Source organism: Alosa sapidissima, chromosome 22 (genome assembly GCF_018492685.1).
Source record: "Alosa sapidissima isolate fAloSap1 chromosome 22, fAloSap1.pri, whole genome shotgun sequence".
NCBI lineage: Eukaryota > Metazoa > Chordata > Actinopteri > Clupeiformes > Clupeidae > Alosa > Alosa sapidissima.
This window is the reverse complement of record NC_055978.1, coordinates 8120902-8133401: the sequence shown is the minus strand read 5'-3', so window position 1 is coordinate 8133401 and position 12500 is coordinate 8120902. Positions and strand designations below refer to the sequence as shown.

Below are 12500 nucleotides of genomic sequence, written 5' to 3'. Positions count from 1 at the left end.
GAGAGAGAGAAAGAGAGAGAGAGAGTACATTGTTGAGAGAAAACACTGTAGAGAGAGAGATGGAGGGAAAAAAACTCAAAGGAGAGAGACAGACAGATGAAAAGACAGGTGGTGACAGACAGAAACAGATACAGAAGGGAGAGAGAGAGAGAGAGAGAGAGAGAGAGATTGGGAGAGATGTAGCCACAGTGAGAGGTAGAGACTGAGGAATACAGATAAGAAGAAAACGAAATGTAGACAGCAGAGGAAGTGAATTTAAATTTGAGAAAGAAAGTGATATGTGTATGTGGTACGTGTGTGTGTGTGTGTGTGTATATACATAACTTTTCATACTATAGACTATTCTCAAATTCTCAATGTGTTTTTGTTCTCAATGCATTCCCAATTGGTTCTTGTTCTCAACGTGTTCTTGTTGTCAATGTGCCATGTTCTCAATGCTTTCTCAATGTGCTCTTGTTCTCAATGCATTCCTGTTCTCAATGTGCTGTTGTTCTCAGTGTGTTCTCGATGTGTTGTTGCTCTCAACACCTTCTCAATGTGTTATTGTTTGTCAAATGCTTTAGCAACACTGTATCTAAAGAGTCATGCAAATAAGTCAGCTTTCAATTTCAATTTGAGTGAGAGGCTCAGAGAGTGAGTTATTAAGGACGAGAAAACAGAGGTGCCTAGAGGGAGAGTCTGCTCGCAGCACATAATAAACCCGCTAATAAACCCCTAGGCTTGCCTTGCTTTGAAGCAAACAATATCCACACGCACTGTATTAGGGGCTCTACACGGAAACTTTACTGAGCGTTAATCGCAGATAGGGTTCATTACTCCCCGATCTTGCACTATACTGTGCAGTTTATATCATCTGTCAGCTTCATTTGACGTGACGTCTCAACACTTTGGGAAGACGTGCCGTATCCATGTTCCGTGACAAGGCTGGATGTGCGTTACCGGCGGACGTTAATCTTCACGTTGCCCCGAGCAGCCATCTTCAGGGGAGATTACGCCGGAGCCTGCTGCTGTGGTGATGGCAGCGGTGGCATGTGTGTGTGTGTGTGTGTGTGTGTGTGTGTGTGTGTGTGTGCGTGCGTCACACGATTTCATCCGCCACTCTCGACCGCCACCAAGATCCACCGCACAGCCTCTGCCCTCGATCCAGTAGGCAGAAAATGAGCTTCCTCCTTCCAAGACCTGGGATTAAACACTTCTTCTCTTTCTTTGACTCTCTCTGATCTCTCTTTTCCCTCTCTCCTCTGTCGCTCTGTTCATCCTTACCCCCCTCTCTCTTTTCTCTCCATCTGTCTTTCATCTGCCTTCCTCCATGTCTCTTTATAGTCCATCTAAACCTCCAACCTAATAATTTACCAACAATCGTGACCTTTTATTGATCTGGTGAGGTGTTGCAACCTTTTATTGATCTGGTGAGGTGTTGCAACCTGTTATTAATTTAGTGAGATGTTGGATCCTGTTATTTATTTGGTGAGATGTTGCAACCTATTATTGATTTGATGACATGTTGCAACCTGCTATTGATTTGGTGAGATGTTGCAACCTGTTAATGATTTGGTTAGGTGTTACGACCTTTCGTTTATTTGGTGTCTCTGACACAGTGTACTGAAGAGTTTTACGTTTTAAAATCTAAAAAATGTCTACGTCTACCTCTTCACTACCTCTGTTCTATCTCTACCTTTTCAAATATTTGTACGTTTTAAACATTTCTCGTCGTTCTACCCTACTAGCAGACAGTATAAAATATGGAGGGAAAGAACAACTGCTTCCTGCCTCCTCTCATCGTGTTTGTGTGAACTTGTGTGATGAGCAAATCTGTCAGCAGCAGCGTTGGCAACATTATAGATTCTACAGCCGATATTAATGACAGTACATGTTTCTGAACTCAAACAAGAGAGATAGAAAGGGATACAGAAGAGAAGGAGAGATAAAGAGAGAGCGAGAGAGAGAGAGAAAGAGCGAGAGAGAGAGAGAGAGGGAGAGAAAGAGAGAGAGAGGGAGAGAAAGAGAGAGAAAGAGAGAGAGAGGGAGGGAGAGAAAGAGAGAGAGAAAGAGGGAGAGAGAGAGAGAGGGAGAGAAAGAGAGAGAGAGAGGGAGAGAAAGAGAGAGAAAGAGAGAGAGAGGGAGGGAGAGAAAGATATATGGTTGGGAGTGGGCATTGGAGCCCACTCAGGAAGGAGAGGAGGGTGTGTGTGTGTGCTAATATCCTGGATGAGGTGTGTGTGACTCAGAGAAGAGGAGGCATACGTGATCAACACTCTTGCGCAACTGAGCATGTAACACAAACACACACACACTTCCTCACGAAGCCTAGAGAACATCTCATCACCATATGAACAACTGCACATTACAGTGTGCCAGTGGAATATATATACCCACCCACAAAACCACCCACACTCATCCTCAATCAATCACACACACACACACACACACAGCCAACAGACACTTACCACATGCGTGCATACACACACACACACACACACACACACACACACTAGCCACTTGTCACTTCCTTTTACAGTCAGCCCAAAAATCTAATCTATGTTGAAAAAGAGTGTGGCTGCGAGTGCAGTGCAGTGTAGTGCACATTCATGCTTTGCCAGCAATATCTCCAACTCATCTCATGCAGGCTAGGGACGTGAGTACCAGGCAGAGACAACGAGAACAGAGGAGTAAGAGTCCTCCTCCCCTCCTCCTCCTCCCCTCCTCCTCCTCTCCTGAGATAAAGAACTAACTGGTACGGGTTCCTAGTAGTGGGATCTGATATGTGTGGCATTGTTATAAGACTGATGTAAAAAAAAGGAGAAGAGAAATAGAGGGAGACAGAGAAGAGAGAAGAGAGAGAGAGGGGTGACAGAGGAATGAAGATATTGCTGACATCAGCCGAACGTGGGTGATGTGCGATGACAAAGCAAAACACACACAGTCACTCAGTCTCTCTCTCACACACATACAGTAGTCTAACACATAGACACACACACACACACACACACACACACACACAGAGGTCACAGTGAGGTGCTTTCACTGGTTCACTGGTAAAGAGAGAATGCTTGTTGTGCAAAAAATATTAATTAAATCTGTTCCCAGATCAGTGCCGGGTGTTCTGAGCCAGAACACCAAGAAGCCAATCACAAGTTTCCTCGCAGGCCCCTCTGTTCCGGGGGGCCTGATGTCATAGAAGAATGAGAGAGAGAGAGAAAGAAAGAAACAGAGAGAGAGCTACATGTAGACCTTGTTCTCTCTCTAAGAGGAGAATCCTCTCCCTCTCCTTCTCTCCATCTGTCTTTCTTAGTCCCTCAATCCATCTTGTTCTGTCACTCTCCATCTTCCTCTTATGCTCTCTCTCTCTCTCTCCTCATTTTATCACATGAAAAAGACTTTTTGTGCAATCACTTATTCATAAAGCGTAACCCACATTGGAGGCGACAGCCAGCACACACTTAAACCAGTAGCTTTGAGAGAGACATCGCAACAGGTTAATGTCAACTGGGGCCAACTAGGTTCAGTAAGAGGGGGGTTCCATTCTGGCATGAATGTGGCCAAGTGCTGGCCCAGTGTCTGGCCGCCAGTGAAGACTGGCACAGGGACGGGCAGGCCTGGAGTAATGAATATGCATGTTTAACTTTTCATTGGTTCGGAGAGATGGAAGAAAATGTGTCAGCCATGTAAAAGCCTACAATTGGGGCCATGATTGGCTGCTTAAAACATGCATGAGTGGGATGGGGGTTTCAGCATCACTCTTACTGCACATCACTGGATTTGGTTCACATCACTGGCACACACAAACACACACACACACACACACACAGAAACAGATGTGCCAATGTATATATAGAGTACAGCATATGCACAGAATGTATTTGCGTATGAACATATAGGCTGAAATAAACTCATCCAATGTTATAACATAATGTCATTACATTTCATTTACTCACAGATATATTCAGCAGCATGCCCATATTACAAACACACACACACTTAATCACACACACACAGACACACACTTAATCACACAGGCACACACACACACACAGAGCACCGTGATCTTTTTAGGGAAGTGCCACAAGGCCCTCTTTAAACCTTCCCTCTAACTCAGTGAATCATATCATATAAACCCATGGTTTTGAGAAGTTCCTGGCAGCTCTGGTGTCAGTGAGTGTGAGATTGTGTGTGTGTGTGTGTATGTGTCTGTGTGTGTGTGTTGTGTGTATGTGTCTGTGTGTGTGTGTGTGTGTGGTGTGTGTGTGTGTGTGAGGGGTTATTTAGATGTGTGTGTGAATGCGCACACGTATGCACTTTGTGGTGTGTTTATATGCTGAACTTATCTGAAAGTATTTGAGACTGGATGTCTTTGTTCCTTCCTTCCACCCGTGACATTGAATCTCATTTGTCTGTGTGTGTCTGTGTGTGTTGGACTTGCATATGTGTTTGTGTGTGTGTGTGTTGGACGTGTATTTGTGTGTGTGTGTGTGTGTGTGTGTTGGACGTGTATGTGTGTTTGTCTGTGTGTGTGTGTGTGTGTGTGAGTGTGAGTGTGTGTGTCTGTGTGTGTTGGACTTGTATATGTGTTTGTGTGTGTGTGTGTTGGACGTGTATTTGTGTGTGTGTGTGTGTGTGTGTGTGTGTGTGTGTGTGTGTGTGTGTGTGTGTGTGTGTGTGAGTGTGTGTGTGTGTGTGTGTGTGTGTTGGACGTGTATGTGTGTGGGAGTGTGTGTGTGTGTGTGTGTGTGTGTTGGACGCATTGGTGTGAGGTGTACGGCTGTAGATCCCTCCCTGGTGTCCTCCACTTCAAAGCATTCCCCCAGTGCCACGCTCATTTGCTTAAAGCAGTCGAGAAACACACACACACACACACACACACACACACAAAGAGAGAGAGCTGGAGCGAGAGAGAAAGAAAGAGAGAAAAGAGAAAGAGAGAGAGAGATGATGAACACAAATTAAACACACACACGCACACACAAACACATAAAGAATGCATTCAGATGATGCCTTAGGAAATGTTAAACACAGACACATACACACACACACACACACACACATACACACACCATTAACAAGTACCTTTCATTAACAACTCAAAAGATGTTTGTGTGAGTTTCTCTCTTTAGTTCCCAGTTCCGCTGCACAGGGACTTCTGGGAATTGTTGTTTTATGGCCTCTATTTTAATCATGAAAACGGGGGGAAAACGGAGAGATGTTTTTTCCATCCCTTTATTTCTCTCGCTCTCTTCTCCGACATCAGAAGAGAAGCTTTGAACGCAGTCCCCTGACGCACCGCCTAAATAGTGACATCACTGCAGGCCTGGAACACTGATGTCTCTGTGCAGGTGTTCAGAACTCTGTGTGTGTGTGTGTGTGTGTGAGTGACTAAGCATGTGCTTTAAATGTGTATGTTCAAAATGGCTGTCAACAGGTGAGAGACTATATAGACATAGAAGACATTTGATGCTGGTTCATCTGTTAGTGTGTTTGTGTGTGTATCTGTGTGTGTATGTGTGTCTGCACTAAGCATGGGGGTTCTCAGTCCCCTAGAGACTATCTTGCGTAGCACCAGCATGCGTTTCCAATGGAGACCATCATATCCTTTGGCTTGAGCGCTTCATCCTTCACACACACACACACACACACACACACACATACACACACACACACACACACACACACACGTATCCCACAGGACAGTGAATGACACTAATTAAGAGCACCATCAATCTTGCAACAAACCCAACACAGACCAATCTATTCTGTAGCCCTGTGTTCCACACCAAGACTCCAAAACAGATTGGATCGCTCGATGCTTTCTGTGCCAGAGGAGTCCAGTTTGTAGAAAGATTTTTCCCGATTCCAAAACGAGTCGGAGAAGGAGAGGGGTCTCTCTATTATGCCGTGCCTTTGTTACCATGGTGATCTTCCTAGGGGTGTGAACATGTGACCAAATAGCACTCACTGGCCTGCTCTGACAGTAGTGTGTGTGTGTGTGTGTGTGTGTGTGTGTGTGTGTGTGTGTGCGTGTGGACATGTCAGGAGGTGTCTCTGTGGCTATGCAGTCAATAAAGCTGATAAGACGTTTCAAACTGGTTTGGTTTGGTCAACTGACCAAACCACTATTCACAAATCCAGTCTCGTTGCTTAAGGGCAAGGAAGGTAGCAAGGTAGACTACTGTCTGGACTCTGCACCATAAAGGGACTGCTTTGACCAATGGCAAATGTATCCTCTTCAGTGACATTGCAATGGTCATCAATGTTTTTCAGCCCCTTGGTACAGTCAGTGCATACACAGACGAAATTCTAGAATGATGAGATGAATCGGCATCTGCACTATTGGAATGACCTTTCATTTGTCAAAGCACGCCATTTTTCCCTCACAGACAATTAAATCTCAATCACGCACACAAAGACGCCAGCACGTACGCACAGAGCCCGTGAGGAAATTATATTGCTTCCTTTCCTGGATGCCTATTTGTTAGTCAGTCGCCAACGAAACAATCACACAGCCTCAGTGAGGGACTTTGGTTCTCACTCTCTTGCTCTCTCTCTCTCTCTCACACACACACACATAGACAGACACACGAGCTCGCTTGCCTGAAAATCAATATCGGGCATACCCTCTCCCCCTCCCCCAACAAACACACGACACAGATGAAACAATGCGTTTTGAACTAATCACTCAGACACAGACGCACACTATCTCTCATGATGAAACCAGATGACATGTGCTGCAACCGTACAGTTCAATTGTGTGGCATGATTGTTTCGCTTACATGGGACATGACCAGCCTGGTGAAATCATCAACTGTTTTGACATATTTCCCAGTGTGTTGTCCTGGCTTGTAATAGAGAAATGCTCTGTCCTTCAATTGTAATTTTCGACTGCGTGTTTATGACGATATGTAATCCATGTGAAAACTAAGCGACAACATCAACCCTCATGGTAACGTTCCGGAGTGCTTCCTTGTCCATAAGCATTTGTCCGGACAAAACAAATAGCTCCCTTCTACTTGAGTGTGTAATAGTTCACCTACCTGTAAGAAGTCTGCTTCCTGAAAGCGAGACCCTTTAATTTGTCCTCCAGCGACTCGTCCACCTCCGCGAAGCTGCTCAAAGTATCGCTACCCCCCATGGCTTCGTCCCTGCCGCAGCCTTGGTCGTTCGTATCCCCTCCGGTCGCTCCGAGAGCATTTAATCTGCCGCTGAAGGTCGGGGGGTTTCTGTCAGCCTGTGACGGGCATGGTTTGGCCAGGGGGTCCATGCTCCGGCAGGCAGTGGACCCCCTCTGCCCAGCGAACTGAGGCAGAAGCGGGCGGTTAAAAAAAACGGGTACCGGAGGTTCCAGGGAAGCTGGAAGTCCTTGCGACAGGCGGACAGGACACGGCGAGCGGCGGAGGGCTGCTGCTCTCGTCGCAGCGCCACTCGGTCACGCACGCAGCGTACGGGCTAGTAGCGAGGGCTTCGGCAGCGACTGGAAATGGCAGCGAGCGCTGCAGTGGTAGTAACGAGCAGCATCCGCCGCGACGGCAGCATCCATCTCCGTCTGCCGCTCTGAGGGCCTTCTGGGATGTTCCCACTCCTCCTCTCTTAGCGCATCATTCGGTTAAAGTAGGGCATAGGGTTTCTGGCTGCTACACACATGCACACAAACACACATACACCAACACACACAGACATACATGCACCACGCTCCGTCCTCCGCTCGCTCACAAGCTAGCGTATTTTACGCAGTTCTCCTTCGCTTTTCGGCGTATCCTATCCACATCATCGTCCCGGAGCTAAAGACGGTTTGCCAGACAGGTTTTGGAATCACAATAAATGTTTAAAGGGCAGCATAATTTAGCAACAATAAATTGAGCACGTGGCATTCCAAATATCAATAACCCATTATATGAAATTGCCTTTCTTGATATGTTGTTGTAGATTTCTTAATGGACTTATACCATTTAGTTTGATATTCAACAGAGAAAAAATAGCCATTGAAAGTCGTTACCCGATGTGCATGTCCGGAATAGATAAGGCGTGGTATAGCCAGGAGGTTTTCTGTTGATTTCTACAGCTCATTCTTCACGAAACCAACATGAGACTGCGAGTCTGAGGTTAGCAACTAAACAAATCACTAGCTGGATATTTTCCACTCTAATACAATTTGGATAATGTGATTTGAGGTAAGAAGAAAATAATCAACTCTCACACAGGGCTCATTGGACACATGGAGAAAATAACCCGGCGCTTGGAAAACCACAAGATATGAGTCTCACATGGACGAGGTTTGAGGTTCTCTTAGTAGGCTAGCCGAAACGGCTCGGATCTGGCCTTGCTCCGGCGCTGTGCATTTCACAATCTGATAAGTAGAAGTTCTGTCTAGGGTCAGGAGTTCTATAGAAATATGTTGAGAGACCCACTGTAGGCCTGTGTGTTTAAGGAACTGACTTTTTACTCAGAATTAACCTTGAACAGCTAAACAGATTTTCCTGGATATTATGATCAAATGCACTGTGTGTGTGTGTGTGTGCCTCCAAGTCTTGGCGGGAGAGAACTCTTCCACTGTCAGTACCGATTTATTGAAGTGCATGCACCCTTTTTTAAGTGTGTGTGTGTGTGTGTGTGATGCTATGGCATGGATGGATTTGTTTAGCAAATGGATTTGTTTAGCAAATCACTTGCTAAAAGAGGGCAATAGGAAGGCCTTGCAGTGATAAGTATTTAAGTGCATTCTTCAAGAGATTATTGAGATATAGTGAAATTAAAACAAGTCAGTCTTGGTTGTGCTTTTACTAAGGAAAATATTTATTTGCTTTGAAAAGGGAAAAAAAGGACAAAAAAAAAACAAAACATAAAACCACCAAAGAAGATAACAGAGGTTAAAGTGGAACCATTTTTGTGAGCTTTTTTTGTCTGGGTGGTTTGGTTTGTGAAAACAGCGGTAGGGAACACAGTGAAACCACTTTAGCCGGGACCAATAACATCATTACAAGCCTCGCTGATGTTTTTATGGCCACGGCCAGGTCTGCCGTGGCTAAAGACCACATATCGCTAACACTCTAAGCAACCAGTGCTCCACAACGGAGCCTACACTAGTGAGAGCAAAAAATAGCATAGATACATATGGTACTGTTGTTACTGTTATGAGCAAAAAAGAATAAAATTAAGCACTGCTATTCAAAGAGGAGGAGGGGGGAAAGAGTGAATAAATAGCTAAATCAATTTCTTTGGGTTTATAGAGAGTAAGAGAAGTCAGTCCAGTTCAACACCCACTCCATGGCTGTTTATATCCCCGATGAAGAGTGTGTGTGTGTGTGAGTGTTTGACAGTGCATGTACGGGGAGGGGTGCTGTGGTTTGTGTAGTTGTGTAGGTGTTTAAATATCTGGGCCAGTGAAGGCCGGGTAGGCGACGCGCTCACCCTAATCGACCCAGATCGAAAAAACACCCAAGGGGGCGGTGAGGTGGGGACAGGGGGCACTGCTGTCCGAGCCCCCCAGAGAGGTCAACCTTTCCCAGGCATTGCCTTGTGGGAAGGCTCATAGTGCTGATGCATCATACAACCCAACTCAACGCCTAGACTGCCTCAATTGGCTCACATCTCCTTGTAGATATTACGAGCAGAAATACACATCCATTGCCCAGACATAGTCTTATACTACAGTCTTTTTGAAGTTCATTGGGCTGTCCTATAAAAGAAGTCTTATAGGTTCTGTTACAAGTCCTAAAAAGAACCAAACATGAACTTCCAAGGGTTCAATGCAGACCCCAATAATAAAGCCTTTTAGAACATCCAATAACTCTCTTTAGCATTTAAGGGCTTTTAAAAAACTAAATTTACAGAGAGAGAGAGAGAGAGCAAGTGGGGAAAGCTGTAGGAGAACCTTTGGGAGCGCGTAGTACTAGGAGCCGTGCTCATTCTTAAGTCGGCTCGGGCAAGATGGTGCAAATTTCACGGCAGAGTCGTTACACCTCTGCTCCGTGTCCCGGTACTCAATGTTTTAACACTGGGGATGACATTACAGACCTACAGGTGTCTGTCCTCAGGCAAGGGTTAGTGGGAGGTAAGGGGGTGATGAGCTTGGTGACAGATGCTTCGCCAAGTGTGAACACATCCGCTGGTCTGAATTATTTAGGAAGGGGGATCTCTGCTTCAGTGATCTCAGAGAGGATTGTTTGGGATTGTTGATTGGTGGTGTTTTTTTTTTTTTCTGGAGGTGATCTCTTTAGGCTAATAGCATGCTTGTCCCTTTAACAGTGCAGAGAATCTCCTAGTCAACTACAATAATCAGTTCATCTTTGAAAAATAGAGTGCCCAGCCCCCATCCTCCACCTCAACAAAACTAAAAAGGACAGAGAGATAAAGCATCTCAAAACATTACACAAATAAGAAACCAAAAAAAAACAAAAACAGATGCAACAAAAAGTGACATAAAATTAAGTATCAAAACATGATATAATGATGAAATGGAATAAAAAATACACATTTGTTTTTTCTGTTCTTTTTTATCTTGATGCTTGAGTTTCGTTTTTTAAAATAAAAGAAAAACACAGACATCTATACTTAAACATTAGGGTTGAGGGGATTTATAAATACAAGGGGAGCCCAGACAGCAGGGGGCGACGTTGAGCCAGGCCAGCAGAGCAGAGCAGACCTCCTCAGGACGTCTCGTTCACCGTCCTCTCCAGCTCGAACACTTTTGTGCTGTCGTTTGACCTCTGCTCCACTGATCTGAAAGGGGAAGCACAATCTCATCGTCACTAACTAACTCGATAATCTATCGGCAGTCACACGACTAGAGTATGCTGAAACTCTCCGATTCAATTAATACATGAATACTGTCATTCACTGAGGACGTCTCTAACAGAAACGCAAACGTAATGATACAACTATAAATGATCATTTAACATTTTAAAAAGATAAACATTTTGTATGTAAAGCATTGTAAAGTTTTGTCTTACTAACTAACTCCAATAGGTATAGTTGGACAAGTTGACCGACCCAAGAACTACAAAACCCCTCCACCCCACCCCAACAGGCCAGGTGAGGCAAGCTTACCTGTGTGTGTTCAGGTCTATAAGCACAGCTGTTTTCTGTGTGCTGTGTGTGTCGTTGCTGTGTAGGAATTCTGTCTCTTCTGCTTGCGTGTGAGCTTCGTGCTGCTCCTGAAGATGCTGTTGCTCCTGACGCCAGGTTGCCATGACGTCCATCTGCGCGTCCCACTCGGGGTACTCTCCACCCAAACCAGCTGGGTGGGACTCGTCCATCATACCTCCGTGGTCCTCATAGGACAGCAGGCTTCTGGACTTCACTGTGGACGACAACAACAAATATACATTAGCACCAATATATAGATAACAACAATTAGCATAAACATGGACTTCACTGTGGAGGACAACAGCAAATATACATTAGCACCAAAACATAGACTACAACAATTAGCACAAACATGGACATTAGGGGACAGGAGACTCCTATACTTCACTATAAAGAAGAACATGTAAAATATGACTGAATTCCTGCAATAATATGTAGAAGAGCACTACGCTGAAATGCGTCTGCAATAAAATGAATTTATGCAAAGCGCTGCCTTTTCTCCCTTCTTCTATAAAGTTCCAAATTGGGTCCAGCACTCTAAGAAACTAAAGTATATAGTATACTCTTTTGATCCCATGGGGGGGGGGGGGGGGGGGGGGTGCTATGGTGCAACTGGCTACAATGTTCATCCCATGTTTGTGTCCAAGTGCCCACAGTGACCCAGGTTAGAGTTTCATTTCCCGATCCCACCCCATCACTCTCTCCCACTTACTTCCTGTCACACTTCACCGTCCAATCCAAATAAAGGCTACAATATAAATATATAAAGAAACTAAAAAAGTGACTGAGTGAAGCCCGCTCCTATTCCCTATGTTTCCCACTATGATAAGTAGACCATAAAGTGTATACAAAAAGATATATTTAGACAATCATCAAGCTTACACCCATAAGAGACTGAGATGAGTTGTAAATAGCAGCATAAGAGAAGACATTACATTCTCCTTCAGGCCATGCGCATGACAAGGCATGACTGGTTGAGCTGACCATCACCTGTCATTTTGGTCAGACAAGCAACGTCAAACCCACCGCCCATTCGAAACCACAACTTTGTCAAGTCATAGTTAAAAATACATAACTTGCACAACTGGTATCGGTTTTAACGCACATGCACACGTACACACGCACACATGCTTAGTGGTGGAGAGAGGCCTGTTGATGGGCTCTTTTTGAAAGTGTGCTTTACAAAACACAATGAGGGTGGGTCGTGGCAATGAGAGAGAGAGAGAAATATAGAGAGAGGGGCTGTACTGGGAAACGAAAGAGATGAGCAAGAAAGAGTGAGACTGAGTAGAAAAGAAAAGGACAAATGGACAAAAGGATGCATACAATGAAGAGAGGAAGGGAAGAGAAAAGAAAGAGAGGAAGAGAAAGAGAAAGGGAAGAGAGAAAGATGTCAGCAGAAACCTGAAAGACAGCAGGAGCAGTTT

The 12500-nt window shown here is 44.8% G+C and overlaps 2 protein-coding genes across 6 annotated transcripts in view; both read right to left on the bottom strand.

Annotated features, from left to right (window-relative positions):
- The window catches only part of dgki (diacylglycerol kinase, iota), a 106673-nt gene extending 98618 nt beyond the window's left edge, over positions 1–8055 (bottom strand). For 2 of the 5 annotated variants that reach the window (XM_042078121.1, XM_042078122.1), the window contains exon 1: positions 7026–8055. In XM_042078121.1, coding sequence (XP_041934055.1) covers positions 7026–7252 — 227 coding nt within the window. In that variant the 5' untranslated portion in view covers positions 7253–8055. The remainder of the gene's footprint in view (positions 1–7025) is intronic. The other 3 variants (XM_042078124.1, XM_042078125.1, XM_042078123.1) reach the window with 2 other exon arrangements.
- Positions 8056–8760: 705 nt separating this feature from the next.
- Positions 8761–12500, bottom strand: part of creb3l2 (cAMP responsive element binding protein 3-like 2) — a 35379-nt gene continuing 31639 nt past the window's right edge. The window contains exons 11-12 of the mRNA XM_042078127.1: positions 11035–11287; positions 8761–10707 (exon numbers count right to left, since the gene is read on the bottom strand). Of these exons, the coding sequence (XP_041934061.1) occupies positions 10635–10707; positions 11035–11287 (326 nt within the window). The 3' untranslated portion in view covers positions 8761–10634. The remainder of the gene's footprint in view (positions 10708–11034; positions 11288–12500) is intronic.